Source organism: Coccinella septempunctata, chromosome 2 (assembly GCF_907165205.1).
Source record: "Coccinella septempunctata chromosome 2, icCocSept1.1, whole genome shotgun sequence".
NCBI classification, from domain to species: domain Eukaryota; kingdom Metazoa; phylum Arthropoda; class Insecta; order Coleoptera; family Coccinellidae; genus Coccinella; species Coccinella septempunctata.
The window spans coordinates 43,121,389-43,147,667 of NC_058190.1; the positions used below are offsets into that span (position 1 = coordinate 43,121,389).

Here is a 26,279-nt window from a genome sequence, read left to right on the forward strand (position 1 = left end):
AGACAGTACAATTTTGTTCAGATTTGATCGTTCGTTTATAATATGATTCAACTTTGACAATTAAATAAATCACCCACTAAAAATGGATTATATGACTTTCCTGAAAATACAGAAGCATACTCTGTTTCGACATCAAAACAACAACAACATTGCGATTATAGAAATCTAGAGACTTTTGATGACTATTTAGGTGCAGTAGGCAAACCTTTGGTCGTGGATCAAATAGGTTCAGGTTACAGGTATCTATCCTAGCCATAGACATAGAGACATGGACTGAGCAATGCCAGCATGAAATTGGCTATTTATTAGAAAGAGAGAAAAGCTCGTCGGGACATTACCTTTCTTTTTTTTGTTCACATAGAGGTGGGTGTAGACCAATCAAAATTCTAGAAAAAGACAACTGCATTCCCGACGTGTTTTTCTCTCTGTCACTTTTTTTGACCGTATTTCATGCATAGATATAAAGGGAAGGCACAGTCCATGTCTCTATGTCTATGATCCTAGCGGACACGCTACAGCAAAATATTGCATTCAAAGATTATAGAGTAGAAAGATAGGAAACGCCCTCATATCTCTACATTTCGGCCAGTGAAAACACATTTGACAATGAGATGGCGCTGAAAACGTAATGTGAATAAACAAAAACTGTTTGATAACTGTTTTCTGTTTTATAATTGAAGGGCGCTAAATTCGAATTCTATTCCTTGTATTCAATTTAAATATCGACTTTGTTGAGACCAGAAAACAAACCTTTTGAGCGACAAAACAAAAGTATGGTTTCGTTTTGTGACCAGGATGTTAGTTTTCATCCGAACATTGTTTCTAATCAAGTGATATTAATGAAATACGCTGTTGCATGTGCTATATTTTTATTTATAATTTATAAAAAATTTACAAAAATTTGAAATTATGGACAACGAATAGAGCTTTGACTAGGACACAAGAGTATATGGTGATCTGTTATATGTCAAAGGTGTTTTTTCTGTGCAATACATTGTTTTGAATTAACAAGCTCAGTTGAATGTCTACAATTTATACCAGAAATTAATATAAACCAATATTCAATATAATATCATAGCATACACATTTCAGTCACCGTACTTTCATATTATTTACAGAATTTTCAGAATCACAATCGAAGAAAACCTTACAGAGGTATACAAGACCTGTATGTGTTAGCTCGTCAGTATAGTTTCTTTATGCTTTTCTTATGATTTCTTTATGGTATGGTCTGTTTATGACACAATTTCAAAATTGATTAATGAATGAACAAAACACTCACAGCAGGTTTCATATAACTTTAACTTTCCAAACAACAATTTGACAGTCAATCGATTCCCGAATCGAAATCAATAAAACCTTTGCATTTCTGAATATATTGAAGGAAAGGCAATTGAGAATCTCTGAATGGACGTATACAAGACATAAATTCCCTAAAATGGGCTCTTCATGCAAGGGCTGCCTTCTGCATACATCATACAACAATTCACATGTTCTCAGTTGACTTCCAGTAAAATGTACACTGCACATGGTATAGTCACTAGTGTTTATAGGCCATTATGCCCTGAAAATTTCATCCACTGATTGACTGAGTCACATGTTACCAATTTTAATACTCACATTTCCATTTTGCTTAGTAAAGTGGAAACCTTGATTCCGGAAAATCCATTTTATTTGATCTATACTTCTTCACCATGAAATAATTTTTGGACGATATTTAGAGGTTTTCACCAAGAAATTGGACAAAAAACCAGAATGAGCTAGATAAACAAAAGGCAGTACGAGAATCGAAACATTCAAAACCTCTTTGATCAAAATGGCCATTTGAAATCTTACATCATTTCTGCAAATGGCCCTCGAATTAATACTTTAACCAGTCTTGAAAACACATTTGAAATACAGATGGCGCTCACATCACTTTAGTCTCTTTATTTCCCATCTTTCTACTCTATAATCTTTGTATTGCATTATGTCAAAACATCAACAACCACTCACAACACAGTGGACTCGAATGATTGACAAACTGTTAACATAATACTGACTCACTCATATGAGGGTTATGAAAAAAGGAATCCATGACCTTGACAAGTATATTAGATCGTGTCAAAACACATATCTCATAATCTCAAAAATATGTTTCGAGATAACGAAGACCGCACGGTCCGTAGGGCAGTGAGAGTAAGAAGAAGAATAAAATCCCTCATCCGCTTGGCTTTCTTCAACGCATACTGGCTGGAAGAGTATGACCCTGATGCCCTCAGCTCTTCCGTTCTCAAGAACGTGCGCGTGATAACCACTCGGAAAAAAATCGACAGTTTGATCAATCTCCAGCAGAAAGCGATCTTGAATAAACGTGAGGAACATAGAACTGAATCGGAGAGGCGTTATCTTAGTGTAGTTCTTGGAGGCATGAGATGTTTCAAACGATATCCTGAAAAGACCAGGAGACATCTTGCGAGGGTAGGCCAGTTCGCTTATTATCCACCTGGCCGGACAATATTGAGGGAGGGTGATCCGCCCTTTGCATGGTATTACATCCTTGCAGGAAAAGTGGGTGTGATGCAGATGAAACATACTGTGGATGGACTGAAAGTGGTAGAGGTGGAGTCCTACTACAAAGGTGGGCATCACTATCACTATTATGTCTTCTGAGTTAATAACTAACACCTCTTTTGTGATAAGCTTTATATAAAATTTAACATCCTGAGTAAGCCACTGCCTCATTCCAGGTTACACCTTTGGGGAATTCTCCATGTTACACGGCACTGCAAGAAATAGGTCAATCGTAACAACAGCCCACTGCGAATTCCTGACCATAGAGAAAGATGCCTTCAATGCCATCATACGTAGAACAGTCATGCACCACTACAACATCATAACTAACTACGTGAAGAAGCTTCCTTACTTTCAGTCCTTCGATCAGAAAGAGCTGATCGAAGCTTGCCTGGTAGCCAAGGTGAAAGAGTACGAACACGATGAATTGGTGCTAGGGGATGATGTAGGCTACCCTCACTACGCCTATTTCGTGATTAGAGGCAATGTGAGAATAATCCATCACCTGATGTTCACAGTACAGTGGGACAAGGTCTTGAAGAGGAATAGATATAAGCTTTACGATCCTTTTTCCGATCCAAAAAACGATTACTTCGTGAAGAAACTGGACAAGACCGATTTTGCGATAAAAGCCTTGGATGACGAGTTCAGCGCTAAAGAATACCCATGGGAAACACATCCTCCGGCGACTGACTACTTTCAGCTAGAAATGGTGAAGAGTTTACCCCCAGAGATCCATACCAGTTTCATCAAAATTTACACGGTGAACGAACTAGGCTGCTTCAATATTGGGGAGAATTTGAGAAATAGATTCGTGATAGCTGAGGCTTCTCCTTCCACCACCATTTGTCTACTGCTTCCCAACTATTGGTTGTACAAGAGAAATATTGCTTACATATGGTCGAGACTTGTGTCCCATTTCAATTTGAAGATACCAAACGCGCAGAGGATTTTGAATGAGTACGTCCAGAGGAGGCAGTGGGAGGTGAAAAAAAGAAAACTGGTAAAAAAGATTCTTACTGGATCTCACTTGTTGAATTCGAACACCATGCATAATGTGCCTTACAGCTTGAGGATGAAGGAGGATTTGACGTTATACAAGGATGCTTATTCAACTTTTTCGACTATAAGAGGAGCTTGTCATAGATGATATGTTTTATGATTTTAATTTTATGGGTTTAATCTTATTTATATTATATTTTATCCATTTGATTATCAATTAAAAGTTTTTATATTGAAAGGATTCTTGATTTTACTCATCATCTAAGGAAGAAAAAAATGTTCTTAAGGAAATAAAGAAAAGTCAATTCATTTCAAGACTATTCTCTATAAGGCGATATCCAAAAGTGTTACGATCTGAATTGAACTAGCCAATTTGCTATCGTCAGGACAACAAAATAGAAAATGTTCCACCCAAAAATAGCAGATGCTGACCATGGTTTCGGCCTAATTTAACCTCGTCAGAGCAACACAGCTCTTTTTCTGATGAAAAAACGCTGGGAATAAAAAAAACAGATAATAAATAAGAACACATTTAGAACAGAGCTTCTTTTGAAAGTTTGTGTCTCAATTCAGGGAAAAACTATAATACGACTGATTTAATGTCCAATGATAATGATCAATGAAGGCACTAGGATTACAGGAGAATGCCGAGAACTTTTATTTCAAAAACCCTATCTCCTACTAAATTGGAAAATTGTGAAACACGCTGTTATCTGATTTTTCAAACGAAGTACAATATTTAACTCGAAAAAAGAACAAGCACATGAAGAATTAAGAAACGGTCTTCTCCTCAATTCTTGTGAGAATCTATCAACCTCGCAAATTCTCTACGTCTCTTCTACCACTCCTCGCCTCACACAACAAAACATTCGTTATTCGATTTTCCCGACAGAAAACTCGTGACTGTCAATTACGTAGAGTTTTATCTGGTATGTACTTGTTCAACCGTTGGAGAAATATTCAAATGATGAAGTCGTGCAGCTGTCAAGCGACCATCTCCTTTATGGGCTCCAGATCTCTAAATGGCACCAGTATTTTTTACCGAAGTGGTTGGTTTATATTTGTGTTATTGCAGTTTCTCACAAGCGCTACACATTCTGTGGAGGTTCCGAGAATAGAGAATTGTTTTTATCTGAACGCGAAGTGGAGTAGGAAATTGTTTATTGTGTAGTATTTGAGAAAACTGTTCGATTGCAGAATATCAACGATCATTCAGCATTCCGGTAACAGCAAAAGGTATTCAAAGAATATCGTTTGATGTCCAATTCGAGATGACGTATTTTATTAGAGTACTTCTATATAGAACTTTCCCATACGTTGACGAGAGTTCGAATCGAGCATAGAAAAGATGATTATTGTTGTAGGATTTATAATGCTTATTCTTTCCAAAGTTTCAGCAAGCTATGCCAACTCGTATCTCGTTGTCAAATTCATTAAAGGAAACTGTCAGATCTGACACTTTGTGTTTATCGAATCACCATTGAATTTGTTTCTGCCTCTTTCTGAATTTCGTTAGAGTCTTTGTTCCTTCGATACTATGGAAGCTTCAGGCTTCAGCCTCTTCAATCCTATGGTCTAGCTTAAATTTGTGGGCAACTCTTTGTCAAGCTATTATTTGGTGCTATCTTGTTTGTGTAGGGAGTTTCTCCGGAATATCTTCATCCAAATCAGAATAATCAGATTATCTTGTGTTATTGAATATATCAATATATATGTCATTATATCCGTTGCCAGTGCCAAGTCCTCTCACTTGATGCCTAATTGGCTGTAGTTTGATTTGGTTTACCCTGGTTTTTCTAGCTTTATCAAGTACCTGCTTTGTCATAATGACAGTTTTTTGTTTTTTATCTATACCTACATCTTCAACTTCCCGACATATTAGATCAGAATCTAGATGCTCTGCCATAAAGCTCTATGCAAACCCTCTTTCATGACAAGGTAATTTCCATCTTTTTATTATATTTCAAGTACCTTGTTATTGTAATAAATGTCGTTGGGATCATTTGTAGATACTTATCACCTTTTTCATCACCAGGATTTTTATGAGAATCGAATGTTTTTTTACACACCTCCAAATTCATTATTATTCACACCTCAATAAACTTGACTGTAAAAAATAAACCCATAAGAGTCTTGTACAATAATACGAAAAATCCCCAGAATTGTGGCAAATTTATTTGACCTCCCTGATCTCGTGTCTACCCAAAATAATTGTTGTTTATACTCACTATAAAAAACTTTTATTTCTCGATTTTATTACGCAAATTCCAAGAGTGAAATTGAGTGGTGATCGCATTGCCATAAAGATCCTCTCCTCATTGGGTGCAATGAAACGATCACGAAGTAATGAAAAAGTAATTGGCAGATTGAATAAAATATGGTCACACATAAAACCCTGGGCAGGCGATCGAAAGAAATTGAATTTTGTGTTAGTGCCCAAAGGAACGATTTGCAGAAATGAATATAGCGGGCACGCCTACGATCGATGGCCAATTGCTTATATGCTTATATTTGCAATAAACGACTGTTACTACTACTATAATTCTAATTCCACTCCATATATGTATCTAGATTCTACCACACCTTCTCTTAAAGACTGAGTTTTCTGAGTTTTATCCTCCCAATTTCGAGCTCTCTACAAAAGAGACAATGCAACTGAGCAGCCTCTGCTCATCTCTTTTGTGGTAGTCTCGAACGAAAGGTTTTAGCTGTGATGTGGGCTTCTGGAATGTTAGAATTAGGCAACTATGGTCAACTTTTTCTCTCTCATACTTTTCTGTATATTTTCCACAACTAGCTCGGTCACTATGTCTCTGGTTTTTTGCCATGGAGGGGATGTATTTCTCCAGGAGTTTGCTGACAGCTACTCAGGCTTAATTCTTAAAGGGATTCCGATGGACCGGTCCCAATTATTCATTCATAATCTTGATCTTTCTTATTCGAATGCGCTAAGGACTCATTCCAAAATTCTTTTCTGGTCGGAATAAATATTAGATGAGATGTAATCTGATGATTAGACCTTATCATCTGAGTTAAGCCCATTAGAACTGAATCGAGGTGCCAATTATTATAACACATTTTGAAATGACTACGCTACCTACTGAATTATTTATCGATGTCGCTCTTTTACAAACAATCAACGCTGCTGGAGCAATGAGTTTTTATAGATGCCAATTTACAGAGAATGAACAGAAAATGCCGGCTATAATTGTATAAAACACGAATCTGTCGCTTTCGATGTGAGCTTCATTCGATGTGACTCGATATAACAATGTTTTTTCTCAATATTTGATATTCGGGGATAATTTATGAATATTATTTATTGGCGGTGATACTTAGATGATATCTACGTTGAAGAATATTGCGAATTCAGCTTTCGAGAATTTTATTTTCTGAAGAGAAAATCAATAAGTGCCATAATTTTTTTTTCTTTTCATAAAAAGAAAGAAACAGCTATAATTATATACAGGGTTAGAAATATCGAGAACCGTTAGAAATACAGGGTAGCTTAAATCACGAAAAATTTGCGTTATTCAAGGATGAGTGGGTGGGTGTAAACAGTTTCCAAACATCTCTGATGGTTCCTGAGATATCTCGAAAAAACTGAAAATCAAGATTATCGTTTTTGCTTCATAACTCATTTGTTTTTGGAGATAACTATACGAAATTCGTTTTGTAGTCATAATCCTATATAGCGATTATACTGGTGTACCTTTACTACTTTTTTGTAATTTAAGCCACCCTTTATTTTTAACGGTTTTCGATATTCCTATAGTCAGCCTCTAAATAGTTCTAACCCTGTATAATAATAACATCTAAAATGGTTTAAAAACCAAGACTCTAACATACAGAAAAGATATTGGAGATTCCATCGAATTTGCTGAACATATTTTCCAGATGGGTGTCTGCAGTGGAATTAGATGGCGCTGAAGTACTTAATACTTCACAGTCTCCTCTTTTATTTAGAATCTCCCAATTCTAAGCGTTTTCCATCGTTTTTCGTGGTCGTTTTGTTGCTCTGAAGAGGTTAAAAGCGAATCTATAGATGTTATTGTCTTCAAAGGTTACGACGAGTACTAACTTTCTGAATTGATTCTTGTTATTGCATTTATGCACTATTGAGGCCTTATCCCATTTTCATTAGAGTTTAAATGCATTACTTGTATAAATTTACACCTTCAGCCTAATATGAAGATGACTTTTATATTAGAAAGTTACAGAGGGGACTTGATTTACCAAAATTATAGCAGTTTCGGCTATTTAATTCGATCTATTATGAAAATCAATCAGTTCAAGTTCAAAAAGAACATTCACTTATGATTTCAGTGCAATTGTCCTCATTATTATGCATCATCATCCTTTTTTGCTAAATAAGACATAATGTATTTCACGTAGATTCTACAGAAGCGCAAAAACATTACTCTGTATCATCCAGCTTCTAAAAATATCTTGTAAAAAATGATTCGAGCAATTTTGGATACAGTGCACTGTATAGTGGAAACTATTTTATTAGAATACATATCCCAAAGAAGAACTGAATAGTAATTTCTTGTCTATGGCTTAGTAGAAGTAGAAAATTGTATCAAAGAACCAGAAAATTCAGGGCAATTGCATACTGGAAACCTGATTAAGATATAACTTAAAGTCAATTTCGGATTAGATTCTATCGCGCTGTCGAAACACCCAAATTAAGATTTTTATCGAACACGTGACTCGTAAACATCACGAATATGATATAGGTACGCCAAAAACTGGTATTGGCTAGTGGAGCTATCAAATGGGATCTATTCCATTTCAATTGATTCCGACACGAAGTACTGGAAACGGTATCGATCTTTCATCATAAAACTGTTACGGTCTGGGCTATCTGATACAATCAAAGATTTCCTAACCGTCTAAGGACATACAAGATATCGGGTAACGAACAACTTTTCCAGTAACCGCGTGAAAGGTGATCAAGATAGAGTCTTATCGACACCAGATCAGATACGGTCACCTTTTCAATTACGCCTGGAAATATTGATTACCTCTTACAAACATTGCTTTATGTTCTGCGATCTTATCACCCTCATTGTTAAAACTGAATAATAAATCATACAGAGTGCATCAGATAATCATTTCGAGTCGGCCTCACAAACCATCTAATTGAATGAGTAGCACATCTCACCAGATTTTACTCAATCTTCATAGAGAAATGTATAGTAGTCCGGGAGAGTTGAACCCCTTTTCACACTGAAGCCACTGTATCTGTAAATGGTAGCAACTCATTTTTTTGCGTGAAGATATGATGCCCAAATAGGTAACGATAGATAATAGTAGAGAGATGGTGTGATGAACATTTTGAGTACAGCAATTCTTTTTTTATGAATCTAAAATTGGCTCATGTCTCCCTAACCCATGGGAGAGTTGAACAGGGGGTGAGAGAGACTTGACCATAACTTTGTTTATCAGGAAAAACATTGAAAGACAACAATTTCCAATGACCAACGATTGTCTATGTCAAGGTTTTCATCATCAGATATAATCAGCGTATGAAATACAAATTTTCTATTTCAGAGTCACTCACTCTCACTTATTTCCGAGATGTTTTTTACTTTTTTGAACCTTTGTATATTTTTTTATATTCATTTCTATTATTCAATTTTCTTCTTCTGAAGCAAACTATTATCAAACCTCAATGCGGGAAACTTGGACCCCTGATAATGTCTCCTAAACATAGCATGGGTCAAGTCTCCCGCACTCCCTTTTAGTCTATTCAACAGATGTTTTTTCGAAACTTTTACAACTATTATTAACAAAGCTCATCGTTTAAAAAAAATATTGATGAACGCAATGAAACTAAATAACACCACGCATCTATTAAACTTTTCAGACAGTGTAACAAACAAAAATTATTCAATTTCTTACTTCCTAACAAAAAGTCACGTTCAACCCTCTCACTCCCGAACTGTTCTGAATTTGGGCAAAATGGACTAAATGGAGCAGCTATTAGTTGTACCTTGTTACGAGTATGTTGCAAGCTATTTACGATACCGGTAGCGAGAAATTTGAATTGAAATATTTGAGGTGGTTCAAGTCTCCTACCTGAGCAAGTCTCCCGGACTCCCCCTACTAGATCTTCATAAAAAGTGTGAAATTTAGACAATTAAATCACAATCCTTTACCGGGATAAATGATTGTGATGCGTAGACGGTTCTGCCGCTATCATTGGTTTGAGGCCTCTAGAAGATTAAGGTCTAAGAAGCAACAGATAACAGCAAATAATTAATTACTACTACTCGTTTTATTAGCGAAAGTGTCTTGAATATATCGAAATTAGACAGTACAAATATGAAGTCAAAAAACCTAATACAATTATATGATGGACCAATAAGCAGTGGCGGCACGCGGTTATATAAACCGAGTAATGGGTTCAAGTATTCTCAGTCAATCAATAGTTTCCCAGATTGATTTTCTTTGAAGATGAAGGTGAGTAATTTTCTTTGCCAGGAAAATCAAACTTACTAGAATAATTTCTCAAAATTAAATCTACATTAGTTTCGCTTATATATTTGAAACATATTCAGAATACTGAAATCTGATGATCAAGGTTGAAGAATCTTACGAAGAACAAGAAATGAAGAAATCTCTTTTACCATTACTATGATTTTAAAAATGGTGAGTGGATATTTAGAATCATTTAATAGTGTGATAACTTATTGTTGGAAATTAGGTTGGTTTAGGATAAATTCTTCTTCAATGAAACGCACTTTGTGAAACAATCTGTATATTGATTCAATCGATTTAACGGAATTTATCTCAACACTTATTCTATAAATTAACTTATTTTATCACATTTGGAGATGTGCAACAGAATAATTTCAATACTTTGTCCTGAACTTATTTAAAATGAAGATTCTCTGCATGACTGCGCCAACTGCAAGATAATCATATCATCGAATTAATGTGTTATTGTCAGGTATAATAAGGTGTTTATGGCGTTTATGCTCGTTAAATTAAGTGAACTTGTTTAATGAATGCAAAAGATGAAAGATACTGACGGTAAACATAAGATTAGCTTCCTCCGGTTGTTCAATCTTAACCCAGAGGTATACAAAGTAAGTTATTATAAGATAATTTCTCATTTCTTAAAATCTCAGACTTGCTGATAGCGATCAATCTGGGATGTTACAGAATCACCTGCGTATTATAGTAGGTACATAGTTATGAGCAATCACACCAATGAAACGTTTTTTTCCATTCCGTGGAAAGTTGAATTTGACAGAAAAATTGCAGAAAGTTTTTCTTTACTCGAAGAAATTTTCTTTGTAATGAAAGATCGACTTGCTAAGTTTAGTAAATAGTTGTTTCAGTGTTGTGCACAAAAGCTTTCGTTTCCTGTACAAAAAAATCATGAATGGGAACATGAGAGCTTGACGTTTCAAGTTATGTGTAACTTTTTTTCCTTTTGAAAGACTCACATTCTTCATTCTGTGTAGATCAAGGAAACAGAAGTATAGTGCTTGTCTTATGGAGACTTCTATAAAAAATTTTAACTTTTCCAAATCACACTTTTTGATGTTTGCTGATTATATAGGATGAGAAAATAGTTCTTCATAATTTTGAGCAGCCACTATCTGATCAATGCTATATTGCATTATAGTAATCAACTATAAAACATCATTCCTTGCTTTCAAACAAGAAGGTAGCACAAGCTTCGAGTCATCAAGCAAAATTCTGCGAAACCTCAATGAGATTCCTTGCATTAACCATAATCAATGATCACAGTGACAAAGGAGAATTTATCAATTTAAATAACAACAGAAAAAGTTGCAAAACAACTGCTTTCTTTGCCCTCCCGAACATCAATTCAACCTGTTTCTTCGAGCAAGCCATTCATCTCAACCGACAGCCGGGATTTTCAATTCACAAGTCGGCCAAACAGAAGTTGCTACATCATGAAATGCAGAAGTAGTGGACGTAAGAAAGAGGAATGCAATGATGGAGCATCTTCGAAAGCATCAAGATAGAGCGGAGAGATAAGCCCTGGCCCAGAACGATTGTAATTGGGTCCACCATACGAACAATGCTAATATTTACGTGCAGATCCGTACGAAAGAAGATCTGGTTTAACATTCTTTTCGTATATCTGCCATTCGAGGATAATTACATAGAAAACCTTTAAATTTGTGCATACTATTAATATCAATAGCAAATGTCAAAAATTATGACTGTTAGGCAGATGACAGTTAAGACTTCTTCCATGTTTTCTTTTTATTATTAAAGAAACTTATTTTTTGTAGGGTGCTGACTAAAGATGCGGCAAAAATGAGATATACAGCGGGTTTCATAAAATTTTGATTGTCCGATCAACAATTTCACAGTTACTCAATTTCCAAGACGAAATTACTAAAACCTTATCATTTCTGAATAAATTGAAGCGGTAGCAATTGAAAACAGTTGAATGGACGTATGAACATCATAATTTGATGCGAGAATGATATTCTGAATTATTATCGATTGAAAACAAACTAACGTCTATTTGTCAATCAAGCGTTGATTCCCCGATCAAGCTTTATGAAACCCGGTGTAAATGTGTCATTTGAATGTTTCTCAAGTGATATTTCGTTGAAATTGTTAAAATTCGTTCATAATCAACGAAAATATGGGGTCATTCGTACACTATTTGTTTTTATTGGTGTTTTAAGGGGTTGAAACCCATTAAACTATTCACATTATTTCTCGAAAGATGCAAATTCCCGTTTGTACCAATCCCCCTTAAAATGAGTAGGTACTTAACTAAGCGTAGTTTAAAGTTAATGGACCCTTAATTTTATTTCCAGTTGCACGACTGCGGTTTAACAGAATCTTAAGTAAGGGGCCCTTAAGTTTTGATATCTAGTGATATTTCAGTTTTTTATTTTGGTGCAACTTCATTCTAGTCCAATAAAGCATTTTCATTGGTTGGCCGGTTGAAGATGATAGTTGTCCATTGAACTAAAGAAAGAAAGAAAACTTTCTTTAGTTCAATGTAGTTGTCATTTCACCTAACTTTATTGTCCTGTCAGTCACTGTCAAGTAAACTATTATATTATTATCAAAGAATGACAACTTTTTGTTGCTGAATTAGCATTATTATTGATTATGAAATGGATTGTCAAATAAAAGGTACTTGACGTTATTAGAAAAACCACAGCAGTTCTGTAGCCAGTTTATGAGTTCAACAAATTATTTTAGGTTAGAATCCCGCCCTTAAATACCTAAGTGGTCATTACAGGAGCGCTTAAATTTAAGGCTAGCTTTAGCCATTTGAATGTCACTTAACAGTTGGTGCAACGAAATTTAAGTTAAGGATTCATTTTAAGGGACACTTAACACTAAGTGCGTTTGGTGCAAACGGGTCTTAGTGTTATTTTTCAAACGTTTTCTGAGAAAAACGTCTTGAAACATTAGAAAACTGACGCACGTTAGAAATATTAGAATGAAAGAATGATCTGTTATCTATTTATTGCAGATTAAAAGTGTTTACACTTATCTAATTCTATAGAATTAGATAGGGTGGAAGCCGTCGATTAGAATAGATGAAGGATTTGGAAGCTTTTTTTCATAGATTATTTGAAAAGAAATGGGAAGAGACATATTTTCTGGAATACTTCAAGAATCATTACTTCAAATTGCAACGTTTATTCGTCCAGAAGTAATCATTCTCCGGAACTGTAATCTCTCATTTAAGAATTCAGCGATAATTGGCGTACCTACATAATTCCGCAATTTTCGAATTAATCGGCTGAAAATTTTTCAAAGCAGGAACGAAGTAATTATTCTAATCAGAAAACAAATTGCATACAAGGAATGCACGTCCAATACCCATAGCAAAGACGATTACATCCACTCAATTGAACCTCGACTCTAATTGAATCTTCTTCTGTTAAGATGGATTGAACGCAGAAGGTGAACAATTTGTTACGTGGATTAAAATTATAAGCCACACGGCCTAGCAACTTCATTATCGGGATACGGAGAGAAATTGAAATAATCGATGATCTGACATCATTATAGATGTTCGGATATTTTTCACGGTGGATTATACGGCGTGTTTCCTTCGGCTTTGTACATTGTGCGATTTAATAGGGTCCGTGATTAAATTCGGATCACAAAGAGAGCCATTACTCACCTTACAAGTTCAGCTCGAAATATGCCAGTTGAAAAATATCATTGGATCCACAGCTGGACTTGCCAGAATTTTACATCGTGATTATCTCTCCCTCAATATCGAATGAGGCCTCCTCTATCTCTATTCGTCATGGTGTCCATGAGGTTCTGAATAAACGTTTGAGGAACGTGAAAGCATTGGCGAGCTGTTGTAATGTCTGCGGTGGGTCAGGTAAGCAGTGTAATTGCTGTGACATTGCAGACCCTAGACATATGTTCAATTCAATGGGACGTTTTGCATCCCTATCTCCAAACCTAATCGACAAAATAGCTACAAATAGAATAGTATACCTTTCTACAATCCTCATAGTAATTTCTAAATTTTATGAAGAAAATAGATGAAAAAATTCCCAATCCTGAAACTACAAACGATCCACTTTTCGCATATTTGTATTTTTATAATGGTTATAGTGTATTCGACAAGATATACTTGTCACATCATCATTGAATCCTGAAAATGCATCGTGATGCACGAATGAGAAAGACAAGAAGGACATATTTCCATCGACAAGGTCGATCGTGATACCTGTCAACAACTCCTCCCCCATCCATAAATATCCTCAAGCACAAGGCTGCATTTTATGAGGTCATTCGAGAGGCGATTTTTGTCCCATGTACCGGATGATTCACCGAGATGGAAAATTTACAGATTTCCTTTCAATTATCGTAGCTGACTCTGGTCTGGTATGGCCATTTTATCAGAAGATCTTCGGCAAGTTTTTCATCATAATTATTGGTAGGCTCATTTTAGATGCCTTCGACTGGTATTCAAGCAAGGTTGCTAAAAAGTATCTAGAAAAAATCCTATTGAATAAGTTTTAATATCTTAGAAGAACTGAAAACTCAGACCATTTTTAATCGTTCTTTCTCATTATCTGCTCAATGAGCTCTCAGGAGCTCTATGGTCTATGGTGTTTGTAAATTTCACTCGCCGAGGTGTGGGTTAGCCTGTCCTGGTAATATTCGCAGGATATTTTCTCATTTCTGGCCTCTTGGCAAGTACCTCAGCTTCGTCACCTTCAATACCGCGTTCCCAAGTTGACATAAAACTAGTTATGGAATTTCAGATTTCGGGGCTCTTAACATTGCATTAGTTTCTTCTTCTAGTTCTTCTTCTCAGCAGAGCTCAAACTAGGCTGGATGCCTAACTATGAGGCCTTTTTTTCATGCCTTCTAGGGAGTTTAATCTAGTGAGACTTGAAATTGAGGACACGCTGATGAGAATGGTGCCAGTTGTTGGAAAGAAGGGCGTTGAGCTCTCTCATGGAGGGTTCATGCAGAGTTCCTAGGCACTATAAGACATATTTATCATTTGTTTATTTGAACAGGTGTCGTTCTGGCTCGGTTAACCTTCTGGGAACTGCGATCATATAGATAGATCATTTGTTCAGTACTCACCATAATACTTAAGAAAGGAACTAAAATACGAGGATGTATTGATATCTAGTTAGCCTAGATCAGTTCCATGCATAAAAAAAAAATATTGCGTTACCATAGCAACGAACAATAACTCATTAGAAGTGTCAGTGTGAAGTTTGAGGTCAAAAAAGTAAACCAGAGTATCGAGCTACATCAAGTACCTGTATTTAAAAGGGCTGAGAAGTAAGCAGATTTACGATGATATGCTTAATACCCTTGGTGATCAATGTCCTTCGTATACGACCGTGAAAAATTGGACTGCAAGCTTCAAAAGGGGTAAATTTCCCATTGAAGATGATGACCGATCGGGAAGGCCAGTTTCTGTGTCAGTCCCGAAAATATCGATGCAGTTCATGACATGTTTTGATCAGACCGTCGAATTGGGCTAAAACGGATACTGAAGCACTGAATATTTCATACGAACGCGTTCATCATATAGTTTACGTCAATTTGGACAATTTGGATCCCCAAATGTTTGAATGTTGACCAGTAGCGTGTAAGGGTAGAAGCATCGCGTTCGATCTGTGCTCGATTTGAAAACGATGTAGACTTCTTAAACCGAATTGTTATCATGGATGAGACTTGGGTACATTTTTACGATCCAGAAACAAAGCAACAATCGATGGAATGGCAACATTCTGGTTCTCCAAAACCTAAGAAGTTTCGTGTCCAAAATTCTGCTGGAAAAGTTCTTGCTTTAGTGATTTGGGATTGCCATGGAGTAATCATGATTGTTCTTTTGGATACGGGTAGAACAATAACCGGACTTTACTATTCGATATTACTGACCACTCTACGGGAAAAAATTTTTAGAGAAAAGACGCGGAAAGCTATCCAGAGTTGTTTTGTTTTTGCAGGACAACGCCCCTGCACACAAATCTCATGTTGTCATGCAAAAAAGTTCGTGATTTAGGGTTTTTATTACTAGAACACCCCAGTTATACACGAGATTTGGCTCCATCCGACTATCATCTCTTTCCTCAACTGGAAAAAATTTTAAAAGGTCGTAAATTTTCTTCCAACGAGGAGGTAATGAAAGCTATGAAGGTCTGGTTTGCAGAGCAGAAAGAAACATTTTTTCTAAAGGTCTAGAGACGTTGCAGGTTCGCTGTTATAAATGTATCCAGTTAAGAGGAGAATATGTTGAGTAATAAATTATTTTGACATTGAAATTTTGTTTGGTTCTATAGTAGGCTAAGAATTTTTCAATATACCCTCGTAATCGACACATAGTGATCCGCCAATGAGATTGTTCCTTTCTTAGACATCTCTCCTGCAATATTGACAAGTGCAGTTAAAGTTTGGTTTTGTGTATTTATGGAAATCATTAAGCATCAATAGATAGACATCGTTCATTCAATTTTTCTTAGATAAATAATTCTGCACCTTCGAAAATCCATTAACGAACATCATTTGGCAGTTTCCCTTTCAAAAAAGTTTTCATCGACGTCTAAACTGTCCGACTTTGAATTTAACGATTGATTTCAGTGATGAATCACCAAGAAAACGATAGGTCGCAGAGGAGAAACGGTAACAATGATCTAACCATCTGCGGCCAGAGACCAGTGTGCAAAGCACAATATAGCTCCGATAATAAGATAATTTTATCGGAATTGGATTATATGCCGTATTTGGCCGGCCGTCGGCCAGGATTCCTTTTATCATCATTAGAATCATTACATCATAGTTGGCAGTCGACAGCTCACTTTTTATCCGTTTAGAAGAAACGAGGCTTCCTTACCGGGAGGAAAAACGCGGGCTTACTCGAGCATTCATTCACTTTTGCGTAAAAGTCAACGATCATCCCGGGACTAATAATTGAGGCGATTAATTAGCTGTTCTTGGATGGCTGCAATAAGACTACTACCTTTGAAATTGTAATTGAATTTCAGATTTGGCTCGGACTCTAGCCGACGGATAGGCTGTTTTTGTTACGGGGACAATGACATAGGAATTGATGTGGAATTGAAATTGTACATAGTGGATGTCTGGTTTTTCTTGTAGACCTTATATCGAATCTTACTAATTAATGATATTACTTCCAGATAGGATTGCATACGTGTCGGATTGTTCGTTCTTAAGATACGCTTATATTGGAAAGATCTGTGCGGATACACAAGAAAGAAGTTGTGCAAGAATATGGAACTAATGTGTGCTAAACTACACTGCGCCAAAAAATTAGCGCACATTATGGAAATCTCAAATTTATTCTACAACTGAAGGTGTTCTCAATGATAATTACTTTTATCAGAATTATGCATGCATATGTTATCCACTATCAACGGTTTTCTTCAATACAGATGTTTTTTCCCAGCAGGAATAAAAGACGATGATATTATCAGATTTTGAATGTATTGGCTCCATTCTAAAATCAGTTGTTCTCGATCAATTCTAGTGATCAATAGTTTTTCTTTCGTTTGATTTTCTACACTCGATCGCTATGCAACGCGAAACACGCAATTTGACCCAAGAGGAAGGTGCCCAAGCGGTAGTTTTGCGAGAAGAAGGGTGGACATACACAAGAATTGCAGAAAGGTTTGGAGTTTCCCATAAAAGTGTGTCCAGAATGTTGCAGCGATTCAGGGAGACAGGTATGAATGTCCGAAGACCAGGACAGGGTAGACCCTGGGCAACAACTACCATTCAAGAACGTAACTTGAGAGTTTCTTCGTTGAGACAACGGTTTGCAACCGCTCGCCTCCTTTAAATTCAGCTTGAGCAAATTCATGAGGTGCAAATTAGCACCCAGACAATAAGAAATCGCCTCAGAGAATATGATTTAAGGCCTCGTGTCGCGACAAGAGGCCCAGCTCTTACCCCAGCCCATCGAATGGCGCCTTTGGATTTTGCGAGAGAGCATATCCATTGGAAAGAGGCCGATTGGGAAAGAGTTCTCTTCACAGATGAGTCAAGATTCTGCCTCTACCATTGTGATCAACGTTCCCTTGTATACAGACGTCCACATGAAAGATATGCTCAGTGCAATTTCCTGAATACTACTGGTTTCGGGGGAGGATCGATTATGCTATGGGGTGAAATATCTTTGACTGCTCGCACAGACCTAGTGGTCGTTGATAATGGAGCTATGAATGCTGATAAGTATTTAAGGAACATTCTTGAAGAGCATGTAGTGCCATTTGTCCCATACATTGGTGAAAATTTCATTTTTATGGACGATAATGCCAGACCCCATCGTGCGCGCATCGTTCAGGAGTACCTTGAAGAGGTTGAAGTCTCTCGAATGGAATGGCCAGCAAGAAGTCCAGATCTCAATCCGATTGAGCAGGTTTGGGACAACCTCAATAGAAGACTGAGAAGTTCAGAAAATCATCCAGCTACTCTTAATGACTTAGGAATCCAACTCGGAGAAATCTGGGAAGGATTAGATCAGAACATTTTAAGATCACTCATTTTGAGTATGAACCGTCGTGGCCGAGCTGTAATTAACGCAAGGGGTGGAAATACAAAGTATTAAATCACTTATCAGCATTTCAGTATTTTGAAAATTGTTCATTTCTCTTCTTTCACATAAGATTCGGTGAAATCCTGAATTTTCTTCCATTTAATGTGTCTTGTTCCGTTCAAAACCTTCCCGAGAGAACATAAAAAATAAGTTATAAGATATATCCTTTACTTACTTTGAAATAGTTTACACTATTTTTAAATTTTCCGCTCCTAGCATTGAGGGTGCAGTGATGAATCCTGTTTATTCCTGAGAAACTGCATGAATCACTACAAGGTTCTGAGGGATGAACTCTGCCTTCTTCTTCTCCAGACTTGTCATCAAATTTTCTACAACCAACTTGATATTTCACCCTTTACACTGAAAATTATAGTTGATCTTCCAGAACGACTTCGAAAAGGCATTTCAATCACCCTGAAAGAAATTGAATGCGAAAAAACGTCAATTGCAGTAGAAACAAACACTATAATCCAAATATTTTCAAATTAATTAATGTAATTTATTAAGGATCGTAGATTCATGAGATATAATGATTTGTATATTCATGCAGTCGTTGGCTACATTTGGACGTGGTTCTGACGTATACAAAAAAAAGTTGTAGCGTGCCTCAAGTCAAGAATGCACGTTTCTATTCATGAAGCACAGCACAGTAAGAGACTAATTACCAGCATGTTACTTGTGGACCACCGTTGAAGCATGCATCATTATTAATCCGCTAAATAGCGAGATAAGGTTGTACCGATGAAAATATCATGTTTTAATGATAATTGATTGTCGGCTAGTTTGTTATTCCAGGCCCTGAAGAGTTTTCGACAGAATTGTAACCTGAAGTTGTAAAGCTCTCGCTGAAATGAAATTCACGATTCAGTTATTAATTTCGAAACAACTATATTTATTTGTCGGTTGACAGGGAGCTTTGTCGGATATCTCCTTCACCAACGATTGATTTAATTAATTTTACACACGTGCTATTGTTGAGTGTTGAAATAGCCAGAGGATCGATGAAGAAACGATAAACCCATTTAATTTTATCTCCTCTTGAAATTCAGGATGCTTGCACAAAAAGCATCTCTACTCTCACTTTCTTATCTGATCAAACTTGAGCTGGAAGTCATTTTTTGAAGAAAAAGAAGAATTCTAGGCTTAATGCATCCAAATTCTAAATTTTTCCCTTTTTCTATCAATACTGAAGTGATGCCAAAGGTAAATATCGTTTTTTTTTTTAATTACGTTATTCAAAATTATGAAATCATGTTTTAAAACGAAATGCCAAGAAATGGAGGAAAAAATTGCAAATTTTCCGACCTGAAAGTAAGCCATTCTGAGAGCCTTGAAGAAACCCCATCCAAAATTCCAATTCGGTCTCAATCTTCATTGAAACGTATCAATCAATACCAAGACCCCATTAATATTCATTTTATTAGCAACCATTACCTCACCAAAGTATTAAACTGTTAGACATATTCAAATTAACACTCGATATAGCTGATACACTCATAATGAATAAATCTACAAATGCATTACTTCAGTTATCAAGTCATGCAATTGATATGATTGTATCGATGAAGATAATTAGTTATGTTTTCTATCAATGTGGTACCATGTCATAATTTATGTGATACGGCGCAAGAACTATCGCCCTATATGGTTTTAATTAAAGTAATCTCAATTCATTTCTGAACGATCAATTACGATTCTTTGTTCGCAATGCGTAATGAATAATTTCCAATGGAATCGGATCAAGAAATATAGCTATCGATATGGGATGAAGGATCACAGAGGAATGTGAAATTGGTTGAAATTCTTGCCATGTACAACTGCACACTCGGGAGTGATGTATCATACGTTTAAGTTGTCTGGACAAGTTGAAATGCTTTCCTCAAAAGAAGCAGGTGTGAAATGTTTGGACGTCTTCAAAATACCTTTCATATTTTTCATCAGTTTCATGAGTTGGGTACTTTGAATTTTTGGTATTTTTGTGGTACGTAAAGATCATAATGAGAAAACTGAAAGACGTGGCTGATATCTACGTACCCGAATTAATTTCATTCGATGAAACCGGTTGTGAAATAAATAATATTTTTTCATGATTTTTCAACATCCTGTATCATTTGAACCAAGTTGTTTCGGAAAAAATTGTAAAAAAAAGTGTTTCTTTTGACCTCAAGAATCTACTGTTGAAATATTTTTACGAGTCAAAGACCCACCCTGTATATTCAAAAATATCAAACAGAAGTAGATAAAAAGTTAGGAAATTTGACATAGGACGATTTCTAAACAATGTATTCTATAAACGAAGTGAAGATATGAATCGATTTACCCTTCAAAGCAACGAACGACATGTTTCCAGAATTTATTCAAAACTTAAATTTAATCGAAATATTTCGGTTTGAATTTTGTAATGGGACACCCTGTTTGAGATAAGAATTCAGTGAAAAGAACCGTCAGGCCCGGATCTACGATTTTTTCTGACCGGGGCAAAAATTCATGATGGCGCCCCCCCCCTCTAAGGTTCTTAGGAAACATATAATTGCATATTCGTCATCGCGATTTCAACCCGAGTTATTTTTTTCACTAATTCGAGGTCGTTGATCACGAATATGTAATTAGATTTTTCCTATAATGAGTATTTTAGGAAAAAAATCAAAAATTTTTTCCAATTTGATTTTTTGTAGGATCAGTATTTTGAGAAATAAATCACTTTTAGTGCAAAATTTCGAAGAATTTTGAGGAGGTGTAGCAGCCAGAAAAAAAGCACTAGTCATATGCTGATTTTTTGTGATAGATTGGTTCTCTGCAAATGGAAAAAACCACACTTCATTAATCTACCGCTAACAGTTCAGATTTTATAATTTTTTCCGCGTAGGTCCAAAATTTCCGATATTCAATCGACCATAACTTAACTTAATTTTAAAAATTACCGTTTGCATATTCGTGTTCTACGCCCTCGTATTAGTGTACAGTAAGAATTTGGTTTTGATCGGAGACCAAAAATATTTTTTTAAAAATCCATACAGTATGGAAAATTTGAAAAATTTTCGATCTGTGCGATTTCCATCAATATTGGTGTATTTACTAAATCGAGGGCGTAGATTACGAATATGCTAACAGAATTCTGCTGAAAGGATTAGTTTTTAAGTTATATAAAAAATCGGAAATTTTGACCCTTAGTTCCAGATGAAATGGGGATTAGTCGGTAATTCCCCAGGCAAGGAACTTACTGGCTCTATGCTTGCGACACATTGTAGACAGACATATCCTATCTTTTAACCTATTTCACCCAAGTGTGGCGATCATTCCTAGATGACTACATTTACAGTTATTTGATCCCTCATTGATTTTGAATTTTTTTGGCATAATGATGGTTTATCATGATTCCATTCTACAGTTTCGATTTTAGCACTAGGAAATTAATTTTTTTTAACCTCTGGTTGATTTTGGCGCCCCCTTAAGCTGACGCCCGGGGCAAGCGCCCCGCTTGCCCCCCCCTAGATCCGGGCCTGAGAACCGTCATTGATCGAAAAGCAACCGCCTGGACATTACCAGAAATAGGGACTGGAGTACAGCTTGTTCCAGGCAATAAAATAAGTAAGCGATAGCTTCAATAACATTTTTAAATTTCACGCGATTACTAATCAGATCGCCGAAGAACCTGTCGAGTAATGGGGTAATTTGGGTAAATTACCGAGTTGTTAACTTCTGGATCGATTTTGCTAATACCCCCCTTGTCGTAGACTGGTCGTGCATAAAGACTTGAGAGCCATCATAAATACATAAAATAGTGTCTTTATAAGGTAATGCAACGCTTTTCATTCCTTCACGATGCTTCATAAAAATGGTAAGTTATTATAATGTCTCAGTTCGAACAATTGTTCAATTACATTGGGACTGGCCAGTGAATAACCTTCAAGACCAGATGATATTTATTCAACTTATTGGCCCTTCTGATGTATTTGTAACGATTTTCGGAAAATGTACTTGATTCTGGTCATAAAGACAAAATGCAACCAATTTTTTGTTAGTTGTTTTGTTGTTTACTACGTGACAGTCATAAAATACTTGACTGATTGTGAGCTACATCATTCTCAAGTAATCTGCTACCCAATAACTGACATGGTCAGTTAAATTATCCTCCTACTAAGCTGTCTCAATGAAGCTCTTAAAAATTATCCGATTCTCGTTCAGGTAAAGAATTAATTGGCCAGGCAATTCGAAAAGATAGATATCAACACGAGTTTCAAGTAATATAGGACTTAGAAGGTTCATTGGGCAAAAATGGAGCAGTTACCTATTAGGAATGATTAGCCAAAATAAAGCCACCAATAAATCAAATTCTTTCGATGGGTCGGAAGAGAAGTTGAAACCACTTTTGATGGATGGAAATATCAAAATTATTTGCCACATAAAAGCATAATATTGAAATTCTCCATCTAAACAATCAGCTAGGAAGCTGGAATCCAAATGTATCTTGGTTCAGCTATGGCTCCAGTCACACAGAATCTTTTCCAAATGTGGGAAAATATGGAGACATGTAATGGACTTCTGATGCCACTGAGTTGATTCTTTAGTTTTATTGAGGAAGTACATTGAAAAAAAATCGAAAACTGACTTGTGAGGAGTCAACGAAGTCAGTTAATCAACTTTATCTTATAATATAGATGTTTATATGAACATCAATGCAAGGAGCATTAAAATATCAATCAAACAGAATTGAATGTTCATTCAACATTCATTTGAAATTTGGAGTTCCGAAGTTGTACTGCTTTGAATTTACTACAATACTTTTCCTAAACCCAAAATCAATCTTATAGTCGGCCAAAACTAGGTGGACTACATCAAAAGGAAGTAGTGCAAAATGCTACAAAAGCATCAAGGAAGTAAAACTTTATCAGAGTTTTTTGCTGAGCCCTTCTACTAAGTGTGTGTTCTCCAGGACAACCCCAGTCAACACTATCAGTAGGTAAAAATTCTCTCGAACGACACAATTAAGATGAATTTGATAACGATGCTGGAGGCTGAGGACCAAGGGGATTCAAATCAAGAAGACAGTGGAAGACGCTGATTCGCGTTTGTTGTTATTGTAGGGAAACACATTGATTTTCTGATGCAGTCTAATGCTTTGTGGTTTTCAAAGAAAAACTTCTTTTGAACACAAGCACCAAGACATACCTACTCCCAGTAGTATAATTCATTGACTCAAATCCAAAATCAAAAACAGAATTGGTTGAATTAATGTTACCGATACTTAATGAAAACCCATAATTGAATCATCTGTTTCAAGTTCAGCATTGGTTGAGCTTATTGGAATTTATCACAAGAAAACTGAATTATGGGATTACCATTTGGTGGTACATATCATCGCAGAGGGGCGTCTTAGCATAAAAAAATTTGATTCGAATAGTTCTCTCGACAAATATAATTCGTTCGTGCATGAAAACTCTTAAAAAAGTTCAACCCAATGGTTGCCCCACTAGTTACAGCTATCATATTGACCCATTTCTGAAGCGAATGTATCAAAATAAAAACGTAATCGTCGTAAATCAAATCTCAATGTTAAAATACGTCTTCATTCTCGTTCTTCCACTGCTCACTACGGAGTTCAACCGTCCTCCTTCACCTACATCCGACCAACTGGTCCTTCTGGCCGGAGTCCGGACCGGGGATCGTATGATCCTATGGTAAAACTCGCAATTACCATCGTGACCACCATGAACGTCGGTAGTTGGAAGGGTAGCCAATAATAACAGTGAAAGTGAAATTCTGCCCATTGAGTCCGGGCATGTAATAATCCGATACATCGAGTGGGAATTGATAAATAACTCGAGGTTTGAAAGGAGACAATTAAGAGGCTTTTATGAACCGTTTACAGTCGACGCGATTCAATTCGAGGTTGGATAATCTGTAATCCGGAGCAACGTTTTTTTTTTTACCACATACGCTGCTGTCCACCCGTGGGCATAAAGAAGTATCAGTCGGTACATATTACTTTCTCGATGTTCGTATAACGTTAATCTTGAAATGAACGACCCCAACATTGGCCCACCCACCATCAAATATTTATTTTTCAAGAATTGCAAAAGCCGAAACGAACTGATGAAGGACTCCGCTTCATACTATCCTTTATGGATAATTTCCTTGGGTTAAAAGACCCTGCACCATTTGAATGGAAATTTCCTCAAAAATTGGTATAATTTTGACATCTCCGAAAATAGTTTTTATGGGCAAAAAAAATCGTATGACTAGTTTTCGAGATACAGGGTGTCAACGATGAAAAGTTAATATGCGGGATTTTTAAAAAATTTCTAGAATTTAGAAAACGTTCACATATTGAGGTAAAATAAACCCTCAACTACTAGGTTATTATTATTTTTTATTATTTTATCCTGATCCTCCTTAGGTACCGAAGTATCCCTCAGAAGCTGTGTGAGCTTGTACGAGTTCAGAGAACCAGTTGTGTTTTGTGTAGGCTTTTTTACTGCTCATTTTTCGTTTTGTGATCTACAGGCTCTTTCACAGAGCTACCCTAGACATGTCCAAAAAACCTATATATCCATGCAACCGAAATATTCGAGAGGAATGAAATTCTTGACTGAAACTCTAAATGGTCGTTTTTTAAAGAAGAGAAAGAGTTCAATATTGAAAGGCGTTCAAATGGAAGTTTATTGTAAATATCATTTTCTTTTCATTTGTAAGACTTCAGTGTGAATTCGTCTGAGAGTAGACTCAGTATAAAGCTCATATTTTGGGAAAAAATAATGTGACATTCACACCTATGAAGAAAAATTCTAATTCAACATTCTGAAAAAAGAGAATTTCAATCATATTCATTCAATCTCCATTACACAAGTATTTTCAATGAGTTATTTCATCTCCTGATAAATTCCAACATATATAGCATAGCATTCAAATTGACCACTTTATACAGGGTGAGTCTCTGACTCGTACAAATATTTTAACAGCAGGTGCTTGAGGTCCAAAGAAACACCTTTTGTTGAAGAGATTTTAAGTTTTTATAATTAGGTGTGCCACCCCTGGAAAAACAAAATTACCTTCAGAATAACTAGCTTAATCTGTGACATTATACACTATACATCTGTGGATTTTTATGAACAGACTTGTATTCCGCCAAAGGACCCAATTTTTCAAATTTCACAGATAATTTTTGAACATCAAAGTACTCGAAAATGGCGCATTATACGAGAAAATATGAAGAAGACTTTTATTTTACAAAACGTTCAAATATTCATTAGATAGCGCCCAATTTAGTTTGAAGAGTTGAGTTCTTCGATTTTTGGTATTTTTACGGTGTGTAATGGTCATAATGGGAAAACTGGAGGACGTGGGTGGTATCTTGTGTTCGAAAAAGATTAATCAAATAAGTGCAAAACTTTATTCCGAAATTCATTTCATTCGATAAAGCCGTTTGTTTATCAGATTGAACCAAAAATAACAGTTTGAACCTAGCATTTATGGAAAAATGGTAAAGGAAAAAAGTGTTTCTTTTTTTCATGCTACGTAATGGCCATAATGAGGAAACTGGAAGACATGGGTGATATCTTATGTTCGAAAAAGATTCACCAAATAAATGAAAAACTATATTCCGAAAGTCATTTTATTCGATGAAACCTTTTGTGAGATAGAATTGTAAATA

At 36.0% G+C, this 26,279-nt stretch overlaps 2 protein-coding genes across 6 annotated transcripts in view; both read left to right on the forward strand.

The window, feature by feature from the left end:
* The window catches only part of LOC123307283 (NADPH oxidase 5), a 126,387-nt gene that overhangs the window by 87,276 nt on the left and 12,832 nt on the right, over positions 1-26,279 (forward strand). The window lies entirely within an intron of this gene.
* On the forward strand, positions 2,085-3,722 carry LOC123307284. The gene is made up of 2 exons (XM_044889530.1): positions 2,085-2,620; positions 2,730-3,722. The coding sequence occupies exons 1-2, from the start codon at positions 2,134-2,136 to the stop codon at positions 3,701-3,703; spliced, it is 1,461 nt and encodes a 486-aa protein (XP_044745465.1). The 5' UTR covers positions 2,085-2,133; the 3' UTR covers positions 3,704-3,722.